Below are 18,922 nucleotides of genomic sequence, written 5' to 3'. Positions count from 1 at the left end.
AATTTCTACTTCATGTTGGCTGGTTTGCATTTGAGCTTCAAATCCTTGACTATATTCAGCAATAGCTAAAGTGCCCCTTAACTGGGACCTTTCCTCTGCTCACTTCCTTTATTTCACAAGCGAGGTTCACCATAGGAACTTTAGAATCTTTCTTAAATATGCTGATGAGGCTGCTACTTTGTGTTTATTTTAGCTTGGTTGGGAAGTCGAAATGCATGTTAGTTAGCCTTAGCTGCAACCTATTTAGCTGTTTGCTAGTAATTGTTGTGCATAATGCAAAATGTTTGATTTCATACTGGTCATTTATAATTTTACCACCAAGTGAGAATCCTGCAATTCTCCTTGGAAGCACTTCTTTCCTCTCATAAACAAGCAATTTACTGATCTAGTTGAAGACTGGTGTGGGTTAACTCCAGGATTTTGTTGTACGTAATTGAAGTACTTTTACATTTTGTTATGTTCGTAGGATTTAATGAGGCTTTGGATTTGTATAGCTGAGAGAAAACAGGATTTATGTAATTTTGTGAAGTACAATCATCAACATTATTCATTACTTGACGTAGTAATATCATGACATAAGCAGTGCTGTTTGGAAATTCTCTGCGGGGGATTTATTCAAAGCGTGGTATGCTCCCATTGCTAGCATTCATGTAGTGTCTTTTTGTTAGTTTTATCAAGATGGCTTTTTCTTAACTGCGGTTGTCATATGTAAGGGCTTCATTTCAAATTCTAAGTATTGTTTATTCCTGCATTTATACACTGAGAACTTCATAGTCTCCTCAGCAGTATGATGTTTTTCTTTTATTATGGACAAAAATCGATGATAAAAATATATCTTGTTTCCACTTATACATGTAGTTTCATTTCTCCATCTACTTATGTCGGTTTCAGTTATTGTGTTCATGAAGATTTGCTAAGTCTAAATCTGCCTGTTGTTATGCCAGATACTAAACTTAGAAGAACCAATTACTGCGCTTAAAGTTATTCATGTTGCTGGGACTAAAGGGAAGGTTGTCAGCTTTGTTTCAGAGATAATTGATTGCGACAAAATAGAATGCACTCATTTCATGTCAGATTTGCTGATCTTTAGAATTCTTTGGACTGTTTTTAGGACAATTATTGATTTGGCCAGATCAAATATGTGGTTGTGATGGTCAGATTTAGGTTTAATTGTTCTATAGGTTAAGACTTTTTATATTGTTATTCAATTGCTAGCTCTGCCGTGGCAGCATTGTGATTTTTCTTGGCCAAAGTACTTTTGTTTTATTGTTGAGACTCATTATTATTATTTTTTTTTTACAAACAAGAGAACAAAAAGGAGCTTTCATGAAATGGCATATTCTGAAAATTTACAGTACAATAATTAATGATAGAAGACATGAAGTTACATTGATAACCGTGAATTTAATAATTTTAATAAAATAAGTAGTGAAAGGATGTGTGATAAATATCCCCATCTGGCTCAAGAAATGGAATAGCATGGATGCTTATATGATTTAGAAACTAGCTTCTTATATAAAAACCTGTATGTAAGCCTTGAGGACTTCATTATTGACCTGCACACTGTTTAGATATTCCTGCAGCATTAAAAGAACCTGCCATTTGGGTCCTGTAGGTTGTCACCAAAGCCAGAACCTGCTTTAGATGGCATTTTGCCCAGAAGCAAGGTTCTGTTGTTTGGAGTTGCACCCTGCAAATTTGGCATGCCCCCAATTCTGGTGCCACTTTAGGGCAGCTTTAGCCCCACCTGGCAAAAATAATGCCGTCTTAGCACGCCTCGATAGTTATATTCTTTTACTCTCATTACTCCTTTTGCCAATCTTCCCTTTCTCTTCCTCTAACATATTATTGCTGTCGTTCTTGTGAAATATATTTAGGGCTCGACATGTACATTTTCAGAGGCTATTTTACGAGAATGTGGATTTCGAACTGGGCTCTTCACTTCGCCACACCTAATCGATGTCAGGGAAAGATACCGTATCAATGGGTAGGAATTTAACTGCAGTATCATTCACTGAAACATGTTCTCAATAGTTATATTTTGGCTGATATGTCTAACTGAATGCCACTGCAATGGACTTCGCTCAACCATGGAGTATTACATGGAGTCAGATTGATTTTTGTTATATTTGAGTTCTTTTATTTGTATTTGTGGGTGGCTTGACCAGCTGACATGGTGCAACTTTTAATACTTTTCAGAAAAAACAGAAAGTGTACTCTTTATTCACGCCCCTGTAGCACCCTGGTCTTACACATGCCTGTTCTGATGTTTCGATACAAGAAACTAGACTAAAAACAAAAAAAATAAACATAATTTTTGCTAGAAAATGTTGCTGCCACGTCCTCAAACATGTGCTCCAAAACCAGTCAATCCTGCAGGAAAATCAGCAAACCATATTTTGCATAGGGTCACCCCCTAGGACTTCAAACAATCGCTGGATCCCTGGATCGATGACACACCTTCTAGAATACAAGCTCCCTTCCCTTCATTTCACTTGGTTTTGAGTGAAATGGTTGCAGGTATGTGTTCTAGGTTTCATGCACTTCTTCACCCCTAGATCTCTAACACAAAGCATATTTGAAGAACACTCAATTCTTCACATGACCCCCATGAGTGTGCCTGACATTCTCTCTCCTCACCACTCACCAAAATCTTGTAGGGGGAAGACATTTTCTCTGTGGTGGTTGACGGAAAAAATCATGGGGTTGCAAGTTGTAGGTTTCTTCTATCCCTTGGATCAAGGATTTTGAAGATCATGAACCCTAACTCTAACCGACATGCATTTCACCGTTCTCTTTGTTTTCTCTCCCGCAACCTAAAAATTTGAATTTTTGGATTCCCCCTTTTTATTTTCTCAACCTCCCATTTGACCTAACCCTAGGTTTCCTCATCTGGAACTCTCTTTAAAAGCTAAAGACTCATTGATAAAGGGCTGGATACCATTTATAGAGTGGATTCTATGGATAATATAATGGGAAATTGTCTTCTAATTCTGTTGGGGGATTCATGGTGTTTGAGGGCTAATCTAAGTCATTTGATACTTGCCCAACCATCATGGATCAAAGGTGGATGATGCACCATTATCTCTTGGAGCTCTTCAAGCTCTAGGTGGATTACTTTTAGATATTTTATATGACTTCTGGATCTAGTTGGGTTCTTCATAAGTAACTCCTACCAGAAAAAGATTTCCCAATCCCAACTTAGATCTAGTTCCTAACCACCTAGGTTTGACTTTCCAAATTTTGTAGTCAACTAGGTTTCCAAAATATTTTGACTAACTGCCACCTTAGATTCCACGGATTCAAATCACCTAAGGATACCAAATTGGATCACACGTCCACTAGGAGATCTAATGGCCTCCATTCACTATCTTTGGCCCATTTACCAACCACATGGCACCGAAGGCCAGTGGGGGGCCATGCTGGTAAAAAACTCGAACCGTGCGAGCCATAGAGACACAAATCACATGTCAAATCTAGGTGCCACATATGGGAAGTATTCTCCGATCTAGTTTCCAATGTAAAGAAATGTTAATTCCTGGAATATCCTAATTATAAAACAAAGTATTTACCCAAATATATCCTTATTTGCAATTTAGGTTCACTAAACAGAAATAGTTGCTAATAGAAGTAACACACATGCTTGCAAACTGCACCTTTCAATATCCAGAACTCATTGTTTTTCCTGACTTGTCGAATTTAAAAACACTAAAGTAACACACATGCGCAAGGACCTTCCAAAAACATGTGGAATAAAACATTTACAATGTACCTGGCCATCTCTCATATGACCTATATCCCCAGAGCAGATGCTGCCTCTTCCAGATGCTACATGTTACTGTTTCTTGAGATGGCAAGGTTTTAGATTCAAGAGCTCATTACAGATAGTTTCACTATCTTCTTGACCATTTCTATCAAATTACTCCCGATGACCCTAACATTCCTGTAATCACCTTATTATTTAGAGGTATTCCATAACCTTTCTCAAGGTTTCGTAGAGCATGAGTTATGACTATCATGAAAATATCTTGCCCGAAACTAGGATCTTTGAAAACTATCTCACAAGGTTTTCTATCCCCATTTGCCTGAATCCCTCTGAGATGTCCTCCTAGAAGGTGATGACCTCTAGAGGGCATTTAGCTCACTTAATCTTCTAAGACATAGTGGTTTAGAAGATACCCAACTACACTTTAGGGTTTAACCTAAGAGTCACACCATAGTTACTTGAAGCGATTAGGAATTGGAAGCGTGGAATCGCCACCCGTTGTAAGATGCCTATTTTTGGCATCGACGTTCGTACATGGATGGAATCAAGATTCCTAGCTCTTTCGAATCGAGTTTCCGAACTAGTTGGAATCAAACAATATGGAATCGAGATTCTTGCATCTTTGGAATTGAGAGGGTAGTGAAAGGAAAACAATACATGTCTCAATGCCATTCATTGATCAACATGCCGTACATGCATGTTTACATTATATTTATAACATCTTGGATTTGCAATCTCTCCATTGGATCAATACAATGCAACTTGAAGAATTAAATAGAGAATGTGGACCGAAAGTTATACAACTCAAAAAAAGTAGAGAACGTGGACCACCACTTTGGTTTCTATTGGTCATTTCATGCCACAAATGATGACTATAGCTTGAGATTGGGTGTCTAGCTCGAGTAGGTTGATGCCTTGAAAACTCCTAAACATCACTTCTCATAAAAAAACAAAAAGGAAAAAAAAAGAAGAGGGGCGGGGGGGGGGCGGGTGTTTAGACTTCCATAAATCTAGAAACTAGTTTCAATAAGTGTGGAGTCAAGATTCACCAATTGTTATGCTTGTAGAGATAATCTTTAGCATGAATTTAGGAGGATAGTCAAGTTTGTTACTGACAATTTGTAAACTAGAACTATAACATTGATGGTGATACTAAGGATCTTTTGTGTTGGTCATGATAGTAACCCAAAACATGTTAGCCATTCTCTCTAGTGTGGATTTGGCCCCTTGAGTTTCTTGAATGTTCCTCTCGCTGAAGCTTCAATTATGCTCAATAGTTTATAATATTAGAATGATTTTTTGCAGAGTACATTTTGATGGAGCAAGGCTTGTTCATGTTGGGGTTTGTGGCATTTAAAGGCCTAGAGAGCTTGTAAATAAAACTATTTATAGTGATTTGTGTACTTTAATGGGAGTGTACTGTGGTTGATTGACCTAGGGTTGGGTGGTCTATGGCCAGGGTCATATCCTAAACCCTTACCCCCTAGGCATGTGGCACTCGTTGAGGGTTTATTGTGGTTCATCCCTTGTTGAGGGTGGAGAGATGCCCAAAGACGATTGTAGATCAGGAGTGTGGTCTTCTTTGTATGGAGGAAGGGCCATATCCTCAACAAAACTCGCACGGCATGTACGTATTACAACCTCATTTTGAAAAGCAAACTTATATAGAGGGGCACGTGTACATGTGCATCGAGAGAGCGTCCCCTTGCACTATAGTGATGTGTGTATTTGACTTGCTCTTAAGGGGGAACCTGTAATCCACATACTGGGACTATGGTTTCATTGGGAACCTGTAATTCACATACTGGGACTATGGTTTCACTGTTTATTGGCTAACTTTGATGGGCCAATAATGAGTCTTTGCACTTGGCTACGGGTCATGGGTCTCGTTGGGTTAGTTTTAGAAGACAATAGTGGATCATATATCATGGCACAGTTGGAGTGCCTCGATATTTATTTGTTATTTAGTTGTATTTCTTTATGTTTTAGATTTTGTGAAACTCCAGAAATATTGTTTTTTGCTAAAAATAAGTTATTGTGAGTTTTAGATTTTTTCAGAATTTGGAAATATTTTAATTTGATTAAAAAACCCTAAAATGGTATTTCTAAAATTTTAATGATTGCAAGGGTCTATTGGATATTTGTTTTATGATGTGGGACCGACATGGAGAGGCTATGGGCCCAACCCCACACGTGTAGGCCCCACATGGGGGTGTCACATGTCCCTCATAATGGGACGCCCCAAAATTTTATGGCACGTGTTTTTTCAAGAAATATCTTATTGTTTTGATGAAATATTTTCTTAGCGAAAATATTTGGTTAAAAAATATTCTTCAAGAACATCTTTTAAGTGTATCTAGTTTATCTTTGACCAAATTTGAATTGTTTTGACTTCTTTATTATCCCTTTTTGAGAGAAAAGGAATTCTAGAAGATTATGTTTGACTGGTCAAAGTTCTGGATTGATTAGAAGTGTATATAAGTCAAATATCAAGGGATAAGGTTCCTAAAGATTTTTTCTAGATCATGATGGCTGATCTTGGAGATGGCTCAAATTAAATCTTCTATCTCACCTCACAGATTGCTTAATAATCCTAGATAGTGTTGAACTCCTAATCTGAATGGGACTCCCTAAGCCCTAGAGGCCTATAAATAGGGGCTAGGGGGGATGTCCCCCCCTTATTACACGCATCAGATCTCTTTCCCCTCTCTCTTTCTCCTCTCCATATCATTCTCTCTCTCTCCTCTCTAGCAGGTGGCACACACCTCAAAGAAGAGTCAAGGAGGGGGACACTCCCACCCCTTTTGTCTTATAAATTTGGGAGGTGCCACTTGGGCATGACCCTAGGTAGAGAAAGGTTCTTAGTGAAACCCTAATTGTGACCCTTGTTTGCCCCATAACATTTAGAGAGGGAGTCCCAGAGTTGTTTCCCAGTTCAAATTGGTGGATTTAGCAGGTTCTAGGATCAAAGTGCGCCATTGATTAGGTGATCGGGTGTGGGGTCTTCTAAGCCCTAAGGGGGTAAACCTAGACGAAAGTAAGTCTTCCCATACTAATTTTTAGTTTTTATTTACTGCTGTTCTTGTTTATTTTATTTCCTAAAGTTGTTGAAGTTTTATCCAGTTTGAATAAGGTTTATTTTTGGCAATAAGTTATTAAGATCCTAGATTGTAGTAGGCCTATTTTATTATAATTGTTGCACATGTAAGTAGAATTTCCAGCAATTAATAAAATAAAAGAATATAATTTTTTGAATTTACAACTTGTATTTCTACATTGCCACTTCTTTCAGTTAGGCCACAATGACCTTATGTGTTATCTAGTCTCAATTCACTGAAAGGACTTTGAGTATTAAGTTACAACTTGTACTTCTACATTGCCACTCCTTTCAGTTCTGCCACAATGACCTAATGTGTTATCTAGTCTCAATTCACTAAAAGGACTTTGAGTATTAAGTATATGTGGAAGGTAACTTGAATATGCTCTTCAAGAAGATGAATCTGATAGTTCTCATCAAAAAGTAAGAAACCAAGGGAAAGCATAGTATATGATCAATGCGATTATAGAAATATGTGGTAATAGTGTTATCACCAGTGTTAAACTACATAGACTTTGGTTCGGACTTGCTAGAGTCCCGAGCTCGAGTCATGTTTGACAGGCTTGACTCACATGTCAGAGAATCGCTGGCTCCAAACATGAAATTAATAAAATATTGGGAACTGGCCAGATTTGGCTGGTTCCCATTTGTTTGGTTTGGACTCAAATCTGACTGGTTCCCATGAGTTTGGATCCAGACTCGACAGCCTCCTGAGTCTGAGTAACTTAGACGAGACTGGACATGCCAATTTTCCAATACTAGTTATCATTGTCCAATTAATTGATGGACAATGGAGGGAGAGTGGGAGTGGCCCCTTAGGTCATTTCATGTTCTTAAGGGTTGTGATGTCTCTCCATCACTGGCCATGCATTTTATGGCAGGGATAATGCTTATGATCATAGCATTTCTATCAAGCTATATATCATAGTACACTTTATAATAAATCAAACTTCTGGATATCGTTTTCATCAATTTTGTCACAGTCCTGCCCCCTGAAGCCATACCGTACTTGCCGGAGGGTAACAGGGTGTGGAACCGTGATCAGAGGTAGCGAATGCCACTCAGGTGGGAATGGGCTCAACGCTTTTGAAAAGAAGGAATCGAAGCAAACCACGAAAGAAAACAAAAACTCCAGTCACAACCATAACCAAAGCCAAACAAATTAAAACCAATGTGTACATAAGAGCTTCAAGTTATTACAAATATGTCTCAGGGCACTAAAGGCCCAACAACAGAATACAAAGCTTTACAACAAAACAATAGTATGGCCAACTGCCATCTAACACCTACAATCAAAAGGGAAGCTTCTCGTCAAGTGTGGGTCTTCAACCGCCAATCACGGTCACCCAACCATCCGTCCTCAAACTGCGAGTAATCACTCTACATTGAAGAAAGTCAAAGGGATGAGCTATGAAGCCTAGTAAGTAGATCAAGCACCATGCATTCCTGCCTATACATAGTTATTCATAGCCATCCCCAGAATTCATGCAGGTTATACCATATGGGGTCATGCATCACAGTTCAACATGTTGTGAGAAATTTTTTTTTCATGGCAGAGCAAGCACAAATCAGATATGAGATATCATATGAGCTAACAGTTTATCAGATCAACAAATTCAGGCAAACATATATTAACTACACACAATCCTAAAGTTGCCTATTCCCAAAGTAGAAGCCTTATCCATCAGGCCAAGCCAATTCCATGGCTTAAGACTTCTACTATTCTTTAGGAGGAAAGACAATGATAAATGGATGACCCATTTCGTAATTGCTTCACACACACACATACAGTCCCCAGTGCGCTTTGGGGCTTTTGATAGGTAGAGGCCTTGCAAGACACGACCCTCTCCTTATGCCCTTCAAGCGCGAGAGCGTTACACTACCAATGGATGACCATTGACGTAGTGTCCATACAGATTTTGGGGGAGGGGGCGACCCTCCCGACTATTCACATTCAAATCCTAACTCCCGTCCTATCATGGGGAGTTAGGGAAGATTCTCAACTGCCGGCACAACTTTCTTACACTACCAATGGATGACCCGTTGCGTAATGCCTCAAATCACATTCAGTCATAACATATCACACTATCAATGTATGACGCATTGCATAGTGCTTCATATCACATCTGTGGCATGTCTTATTACAACCATGCTCACTCACTATTTCATAGGCATTTCTTACTACAACCATGCACATTCAATATTTGATAAGCATGCACCATTTCACAAGCATTCACTAATTTCATAAGCATGTCTTATTACAACCATGCTCATTCAATATTTCATAAGCATTCACTATTTTCATAAGCATGTTTTATTACAACCATGCACATTCAATATTTCATAAGCATGCACTATTTTACAAGCATTCACTAATTTCATTAGCATGTCTTATTACAACCATACTCATTCAATATTTCATAGGCATTCACTATTTTCATAAGCATGTCTTATTACAACCATGGACATTCAATATTTCATAAGCATTCGCTAATTTCATGACAGAGCAGAAATGTCAATGTAACAGTCTCTTAGAAAAATGAGCATAGCTTCCACTCCATAGGGAATTTCATCATGGTTCCAAAACCATTTTGAAAATAGACTCGCGCATCTGTCTTTTAGAAGTGGTTTGGCCTCATTCTGAGGCATTTTGGTAAGTAAACGATGCTACACAAAACATGTGATAGTTATGGAAAATTCAGCAGAAAATCAAGTGTGGTATCCTCGTAGAAAAACGAACATAACTTTCGAATCACAGAGAATTCGATCATGCTTTCAAGACCATTTTTAAAATAGATTCATAAATCTTTCATTTAGAAGTGGTTTCAGCTCATTCTGACATGAATTGGTCAGCAAACGGTCTTACACAAAAACATGTAACAGTCCTGGAAATGTTCCTGCATTCACAACAGTGACATCTTCATAGAAAAAGGGGCGTAGGGAATTTTGTTTTGATTCCAAAACTATTTTTAAAGTAGACTCACTCATCTTTCATTCAAAAGTGATTTGAGCTCATTCTAACACTATTTGGTCAGTGAACAATCATGCACAAAAACATGCAAAGTTTCTGGAATTTCTTTTCATGATTCTGGCATGTTCTAGCAATGGCTCATAACTTTCCAATTAAAATAGATATTGATATGGGGTCTTTTCCCCCTTAAAATAGACTCAAAGGGGTACTTCCCCACAAAATTTGATAATCAACAGAGATGTCTTCAAGACTCAAACTATCACACCAATAGGAGTCACAGTTCTGAAAAAACAGGGCACAACCTAGCATAATTTCATTAACATTCATCCCCCACACATTTACCATTACATTCACATCCATACTTAGATTTCATACTAAGCAATCAAACAAAGTCATGGATGCCAGATCTACTTACATGTATCCAACAGAACTCCAAGTTCCCCACATAGGCTCCCCTCAAATGCTAGGCTTCCAAGGATGGCCAAGCCTAAAGTTCTAAGTGTTTGAAAGGGAGTTTGTGAGAGAGAGCAAAACTCTTGAGAGGGGTGTGAAGGGGGTTTATATATGCAAAGAGGGGGAGGCAGCAGGCAGGTGGCATGCAAGAGGCTACAAGTGGCATCCAGGTGGCTTACTGTGACATACAAGTGGCGTACATGTGCCACGTGGAACTCATAGAAGTTCATTCACTCTCGTCAGCAACGCGCATGGCGGCATCACTTGCACGCACGGTGGCTTACATGCACGGCGGTATCCCTCGCACACACGGCAGTATCACTTGCATGCACGGCGGCTTACACGCATGGCGGCATCCCTCGCACACACGGCGGCTTCCTCTTACACGCACGACGACATCCCTCTTGCACGCACGGCGGCTTCCTCTTACACACACGGCTGCATTCCTTTTGCAAGCATGGCGGCTTCCTCTTACAGCACGGCGGCATTCTTCTTGCACGCACGGAGGCTTCCTCTTACGTGCTAGAAAAGTCCGGGTCCTCACAAATTTATAGGATCATTTTCCACAAATATTATTGTTATCGTGTTCTTTCTTTGTTTATTTTTTTTTTCCTGTTGGTGCTGGTTCTGGCTTAGTCTTAATGTCTTCTTTGTACTTTTGGTGGATTGTTTTCTCCACATTTTAGATAATCTTGAGGTCCCTTTTCATTGAAGGCAAAACAAGGCTATTGATGGGAAGTGGTAAACTTTGAATCTCTGAAATTTCTTAACAATAAGTTCTATTTTTGTAACATCAGAACAATATGCATTAATACTGAGTTCCATTTTTGTAACACCATTGTAATATGCGACCATAACATCATTGTATTATGCATTCATAATGCTCATATGCATTTCCAAAGTGACAGTTTCCAATTATCGTTCTGCTCTCTTGCATTGCTTTCCTGTAAATTACGTTTTCCTCACCACCTTGTTACTCTTATTTCACAATGATAATGTTTGCTTTTTCGATAAAATGATGGGTTTTGGCATTTCCTTTGTTTCTTGACTGGTTCTTTTTTAGCTAGTCAATATTTTGAAGAGCAAACATCTGACTGTTGATGCTTTGATTATGTTGTTACTCAATTTGTTTAGGTTGGATATATCTGAAGATAAGTTTCTACAGTACTTTTGGGGTTGTTGGTGCAAACTAAAGGTAATTCTATGTGCTTTGACAGATTGGGTAACTTTCATGCTTCGATTCTTCTGCAATTTAGGCAAAGCTGTTTCTCTTTGGAAGCTGCTAAAATTTGATCTTACATTACCTTGGCTATGCAGTTGTCTATTTTACATTTCTTCCTTCCTTAAACTTAGCTTGAGACGTTTGTAGAGGTATTGGATGCTAAAATATGAGGAGATCTTGGGATGGAGTACCATATTTACCAGTTTGGAACGACGACCAAAATTCATAAGAAAATTGGGGAATATGAAAAATTAATATGGAATGGAAATTCAAATCAAGATTTTGGGGCTGAATGTTTCAATGTATTGGTGCTTCAAAATGGTACTTGAGCAGACCGGGAGTTCAAATGCAACATAGTTGAATATATATATATATATATAAGAAGCATCTACGCAATGCCTATGGGCGGAGATGCTATAGTGATCTCGTCCATAGCGCCATCGTCGTCTGTTTTTTTCAGGCGGCAAGGATTTTTTGACCGCCATAGACATAGCATGTCTGTGACGGCTATGTTGGTGGCGCTCGAAAAATCAATGGAAACCGCCACGGACCATTTGCTGTCCGTTGCAGCTTCGTTCAATAAACCGCCACGGACGTAACGAGTCCGTGACGGTGCCAACACTATTCATTTTCGTTTTGGCGAACACTATTCATTTTCGTTTTTTCGCTTTTTCCATATATATATATATATATATACACACACACACATACACACTAGCTCATATCAACATATGAGCCCAATGGCCCAGATTGACGGTTACGATCTCATTCCGTATTTGAATTTTAAATTTTTTCTACAAATCCAAATTACATGAAATTTTAAACGTCCATTCTTTACAAATTGGAGAATATAATAAAAATATATAAAAAAAAGCTTCAATAAATAAATTGACCAAAATACCGCCAAAATTTTCCAAGGGTATTTTGTTCAATTTTTTTTTCGAATTATTATTTTTTATATTTTTATCAGGTGCGCATTAATGAAAAGAATGGACATTTTAAATTTCATGTAATTTGGATTTGTAGAAAAAAAATTAAAATTAAAATACCAATGAGGTCATGACCGTCAAATTGACCTAGATTCAATCTGGGCTGTTGGGTTCATTTGTTGATATGAGTTAATGGGCTAACCTCAGCATTTTCCTATATATATATATATATGGAAGTTGTTTTCCAGTTTCTGCAAGTATCATATGTAAGTTATTTGTTTTTCTTCTTTCATGTTATTTGTTTTTCTTCTCTCATGCAGTTTAAAATAGTTATTTATATAAAATTCTGGCATGTTATTTATGTGAATTGGATCATCAGTAATATATCGACTTCTTTGTGTGTTTCTGCTTAATAATATTTATCTTTGCAAGACTGTCAATTTATCTTTAAAATTCCTTTTCATCTATGTTTCCTCTGTTTGTTGTTATATTTTGCTTATGTGAGCCTTCTGGTATCAGAGCCTTCGACTTACAGTGGTGAATTGTAGAAAATACTGCTCTAATGAATAGAAACTAAGAAAAATTTTCCACAAAAGATAACTAAATTGACACCAAAAGTCGTCGTGACCCCAACTATCGTTAGGCCAGGAAGAGCCGTGAAAGGTACAGGGACTGTTTCCGACTGACTCAGTGATCAAAGATTATCAGAAATGGCAAATTTCCTTGGGACTCTATCCAATAGGACAACTTCTTCTTCTAATAATGCACTGCATGTAAGAAATAGAGAAGAAATAACTATACATAATATAGAAAAACAAATTCAGAATTGGAATATTCCTAAAGTTCCAGCATCAAATGTTACGGCAAAGGAACTTTTGAATTTAAAACAAGTTTTTCCATTAAAACTGTAGAACAAAGTATTTCTATCACCAATGAGCAGAATAGTTTCCAACTTCTTTCAAATCGAATGATACAAGACCACAAAAATAAGAGTTAAAAATATTTGCATATAGGACTTGTCCAAATTGCTATAAAACCTCTTACTCGAATTGGTTTAAATAACTCGGTCCTTCTTTGCCTAAGGGACGAGCGAAATAATAAATTTTTAGACTCTCTACTTGGAATAGTAGAATCAAGTCTTTGTAACAGTCCTATATACTTCAATTGTTTCCTCAATTTTTCGGTAGCCTTGACAGATCTGAACCTCTTGAAAGTTCTTACCTTAAATATAAAAACCCAAGGGTTCGATATGGATTCAAGATCCCAAAATATTGCTCTAGTTTATAAGATATGCTATAAAGTGATGAACACTTTATGCTCAAATGCACTTCAGATAGATACTAAAGGGCAAACGGTGTTATACCAAACTAATATGAAAAAAATCTAATACTGTTATACCAAGGTCTATGGCCTGGTCTTAGATTAGACTCCCTAAAAAATGGTTTCTACACTGTGAAAATCAACAGTCTAGAATCCCAGTGAATCGAGAACCCGAACAAATAATAGAATACCCAGATGGGGATGTAGAAATACAATTTAATTCAAACAGACGGACTCGAATAAATATTTTTGAAGGCCCTTCTAGAATTCCTTCATGCTCTACTTCTTCTGTTCCATAGTCAGAACATGAGCAAAATCATAGGAGATCAGTAGTAGAAGGATTGACTATAACAAATAGTCAAGTCGAACAACCAGTATATAGAATATAGGAACCTAGTTCCCCAGATAAAGAACCAACGCCTTCTGACTTAGATTACAATATCCTTACTCTCTAAGAAGAAAAAATAGAAGAAAAAGTATTTAAAATGGATAAAGAATGGATAAGACAAGACTTCCTGTCTGATGAAAATAAGAACATCCGGGATTGGTACCTGGCTGAATTCCCCCAAACCTATTAGATGCGTTGCATAATAAATTCAATAAATTCATATTAAAACATAAGAGAAATATAAAGTTTTTTGAATGGTTAAGATATATTCTTAGGGAAAAAGACATTAAAATCCCATAATTTGGTCATAACTGTTGAGAACCAGTATCAAACCTTTTATACCACTGAAGGGGAAGAATTACAATCCATTCATCCCCCTGAAGGAAGTCTTAAGATGAAAGGGAAATGTGAAGATGAACCCGAAGCTAAGGCTTCACCTTATAAAATTTCTCCTAAAGAAACGGATCACCATACACATAAAATAGATGCCATTCCACATCTAATTGAGCAGAACAATTATACTAATCTGCTTACAAACCATTGGAAGGCAGACAACTAGGATTGAAAATATAATAAGTAGCCCACGGGAAAACCCTATGGAGCATAAGAAATCGGAAGGTAAACAGGCTTTACTGTTTAAACCCCCTCCAACTATTAATAAAAGTCAGTTCAGCCTTCAAGGTATAAAAAAGAAGGATAATAATAAAGAATTAGTAGATGAGCTAGTTAGAAAACTAGCAAAGTTAAATATAAAAGAAAAGGGAGTAACTTCTAAGACAAGCTCTGACCAAGGAGCTATGGTCCTGCAACAAGAACCCTTTCCTAATAATGAACTTGATAAAATAGAACAAGCTTTTAAAACAGAAAGTCTTGAAATAAATCGAATAGACTGTGGGAAAAAGTTTAGGACTACTTCTCAAACAAGAATGTACTATCCTAGGCCTACCCCTGTAGATCTCCAGTTTGAAGAAGATTTAATTACAAGTTCTATATCTTACTCTGGAAGATCCATTGTAAATTGTAATATTGATGGCATGTCAGAAAACCAGATTCTTGATCTTATGAAGCATATGACCATGTATGCTACTGCCTGTAAGATAAGTGGAAACCATGACCAAGAAATAGCCAAAGCCATTATTTGTGGATTCACAGAATGGCTGAGAGGTTGGTGGGATTTCCACATGGATGAAAATACGAAAAATGAAATATTAACTGCCACTAAACAATGGGTAGTTAAAAATGAATTGGGTCTAGATATAATAAATACTAAAAGTGATGCAGTCAATACTTTAATATATACAATTACTCTCCACTTTGTAGGGAGTACTGCGTTATTAGATGCTAGATCAGAAGACCTGCTTTCTAATTTAAGGTGTCCAACATGATCCCATAAGTGGTACAAAGATGTATTCTTCTCCCGATTTTTTTCTAGAAAAGACAGTAAGTCCGATCACTGGAAATAAAAATTCATATCTGGCTTACCTCATCTTTTTGCTGAAAAAGTCAAAACACGCCTAAAAAATAAACCTGGAGGAATAATCCCATACTCTTTATATACACTAGGAGAATTGTCAGCAGAAATTTGTGCATAAGGCCTTGCTCCCTGTACAGATCTAAAATTAAAAAGACAGCCTGATAAACAAAGAATGACTGGAAGAAAAGAATTAGGAGATTTTTGCGAACAGTTTGGGTTCAATACTCTACCATCTTCCAGAGATTCTGATAAAAAAAGATACAAAAATAAAAAATATATCAATAAGGTGAGGTGCAATAAACCTTCGACAAAAGAAAGATTTTCTAAAAAGTTTTCCCCCAAAAATACCTCTTTTAAAAGCAATGGAAAGAGGAAAATTCCTATTTGCTATAATTGCGGAAAAGTAGGTCATTATAAAAATAAATGTAGAATCAAGAAGAAAATAGATGCTTTACAAATAGATGACCTTATCAAAGAGCAACTGTTTAGTATATTACAAATTGAAGAAGAATCTTTTGAAAGTTCTTTTGATCCAGATATAAAAATGTTAACAAGAGAAATAGAGGACGAAGAATTGATTCTGAGCAGTTTAGACTCTGACATTGATAATATTGATACTACATGTTTTTGTAATACTCTTTCAAAAGAACAAATCCTAATCATAGATCTAATCGATAAAATAACTGATCCAGAGACTAAGCGAGAAGCTTTGGTCCAGTATCTAAATATAGCTAAAACAAATAAAAAACCTTCTTCTCCTCTTGTACGTACTCAAGAAGATTATAGTTTTGCCAATATTCTTAGAAGAGTTGAAAATAAAAATAATACCTATAAAGAACCTTCCATCTCAGAACTAAGACAAGAAATAAATGAGGTTCGTAATGAACTAATAAATCTGAAAAATAGAGTCCAGATTATAGAGTTAGCCTCTAATCAAATTGAAAATAGTCCTGTCAATACTGATGACGAACTAGAATTTAACAATATTATAAACGATTATAAGAATCCTATGCCTCTTAAGACAGAAGAATTTTCCCCTAAGGTAATTGATGAACCAGAATCTTCTAATACAACCCAAGATTGTAATTATGTTAGTCTTCTTGACAAAGTAATTACTCAGAAATGGTTTACCATGATAAAAGTAATCGTCCATAAAGAATATAGTTTTCAAACTCTTGCTCTAATAGACTCAAGAGCAGATTTAAATTGCATAAATGAAGGTCTAGTCCCTACTAAATATTTTAGTAAAACCACGCAAGTCTTAAATACGGCAGATGGCAGTAAAATGGTTATAAACTATAAACTTTCAAATGCTGCGGTTTGCAATAATGGCAACTGCTTTGAGTTCCCCTTTATCATGGTAAAAGGATTAAGCCAGTCTGTAATCCTGGGAACTCCATTTCTAAATATGCTTTACCCAATAAAAATTGATAATACCGGAATTGAAGCAAATATAGAAGGACATAATGTGAAATTTGAGTTCTTCGAGAAACCTAAAATTCGAGTAATCAGTAATATAAAAGAGAAAATTTCTAATAAAGAAAAGTTCTCATACTACCTTAAAGAAGAGGTAAAATATAAAACAATAGAAACCAAGCTCCTACTTCCTGAGAATAAAAGGGCGATAGAAAACCTAAGAAAAAATATTGAAAAGGAAATATGTGTTGAACTCCCAAATGCTTTTTGGAATAGGCAAAGGCATATTGTTTGCCTACCTTATGAAATTAATTTCCATGAAGAAAGAATTCCTACCAAAGCTAGACCAATTCAGATGAATCCCAGACTTTTGGAAATTTGTAAAAATGAAATTGCGGATTTACTTAAGAAAAAACTTATTAGGAAAAGCTCTTCTCCTTGGAGCTGTTCAGCATTCTATGTGCGCCTTCTGGTATCACGAAGGCTCACATAAGCAAAATATAACAACAAACAGAGGAAACATATATGAAAAGGAATTTTAAAGATAAATTGACAGTATTGCAAAGATAAATATTATTAAGCAGAAACCCACAAAGAAGTCGATATATTAATGATGATCCAATTCACATAAATAACATGGCAGAATTTTATATAAATAACTATTTTAAAGTGCATGAGAGAAGAAGAACAAATAACATGAGAAGAGAAACAAATGACTTACATATGACACTTCCACAAACTGGAAAACAACTTCCACTCGTCCGGACAGTAGTTGGGTAATGAGTCCCAGTTACAATCACACATGTAACACTCCCACTCTTACTATTTTTAATACACAAACACTCTTATCCTTTTATAGAAATTTGATCTGGTTGGCTGGATACACCACCAGATATACAGTAGAAAGAGAGTAGAGTTGCAAAGAGATTACAGAGAGAGTAGAGTTGCAGAGAGATTTCAGAGAGAGAATAGAGTTGCAGAAAGATTACGGAGAGAGAAAACTCCAGATGCCTTGAAGAATGGCCTCCTTCCTTCTTTTATAACTTGTGGACGCCACATTTTTCATTTCAAGTTTTGTTGGTGCTGGATGACACTAAAAGGTGTCGGTGATGCTGGATGGGACCTAAAGGTGTCGGTGATGCTGGATGGGACTTAAAGGTGTTGGTGGAGAAAGATGTTGTCGATGTGAACAGGGAAAGGTGAATAGATTCTGTTGGTATGAACAGGAAAAGGTGAAAAGATGCTGTCAGTATGAACAGGAAAAGGTGAAAAGATGCTGTCAGTATGAACAGGAAAAGGTGAAAAGATGCTGTTGATAACTATTTTGGCTTTTACTATTTTGTCGGCATTTTAAGACTCGTGTGCTTTTAGGTTGCAGTTGCTCCGTCTTGTGTATTGTGATATCATTTACTGTGATATTCCGAAATCCATATCTTTGTTTTCTTGCTCATAAGTGTCTTCATTCTGAGTTGAAGTAGACATGGCTTCTTCTTCCTCATCGAAAATCTGTAGCAATTTCTTTTTGAGCTCTTCTCTGGTTGTAGTAGGGTTTTGTTGGCGAAGCTTATTTACATAGTCCACCATTTCACTTCTGTATCAGGGGATGAAAATGGTACCTTTCTCATTTTTTTTATATCAAGGGTTAGGGCTTCATTTTCGTAAACGTCCCACCATTTTATATATATTTGTCTGCCTAGTTCAGGAATATATTTCCAGTTATTTGTATAGTCATCTGATATATGGTAGGACCATTTCATGATCCATGGGATCTGGTATAAAGCCATAAAATACATATGGAGATCTATATTGGGATTATTATTATTGTGATCTATGAATTTCCTTTGGGAAGCTTGAATCTTAGGTGGCAGCATTTCTGTTCCGGATCC

General features: G+C 36.8%; 1 protein-coding gene across 44 annotated transcripts in view; it reads left to right on the top strand.

The window, feature by feature from the left end:
• DFC (DHFS-FPGS homolog C) overlaps positions 1 to 18,922 on the top strand; it is a 74,055-nt gene that overhangs the window by 10,118 nt on the left and 45,015 nt on the right. For 31 of the 44 annotated variants that reach the window (XR_016053119.1, XR_016053073.1, XR_016053118.1 and 28 more), the window contains exons 3-5: positions 945 to 1,010; positions 1,878 to 1,987; positions 11,422 to 11,482. Coding sequence is in view for 12 of the 44 variants with exons in the window: in XM_088863462.1 (XP_088719588.1) it covers positions 945 to 1,010; positions 1,878 to 1,987; positions 11,422 to 11,482 (237 nt within the window). In the remaining 32 variants the exon portion in view is untranslated. Of the gene's footprint in view, positions 1 to 944; positions 1,011 to 1,877; positions 1,988 to 11,421; positions 11,483 to 18,108; positions 18,335 to 18,922 lie in introns of those variants that run through there. The other 13 variants (XR_016053069.1, XM_088863457.1, XM_088863519.1 and 10 more) reach the window with 4 other exon arrangements.

The sequence above is a fragment of the Amborella trichopoda genome, chromosome 1 (assembly GCF_054954075.1).
Source record: "Amborella trichopoda isolate Santa Cruz 75 chromosome 1, AtrichopodaSantaCruz75HAP2 v2.0, whole genome shotgun sequence".
In the NCBI taxonomy this organism is placed as follows: domain Eukaryota; kingdom Viridiplantae; phylum Streptophyta; class Magnoliopsida; order Amborellales; family Amborellaceae; genus Amborella; species Amborella trichopoda.
The sequence above is the reverse complement of the archived record's forward strand: the minus strand, read 5'-3'. Positions and strand labels throughout refer to the sequence as shown.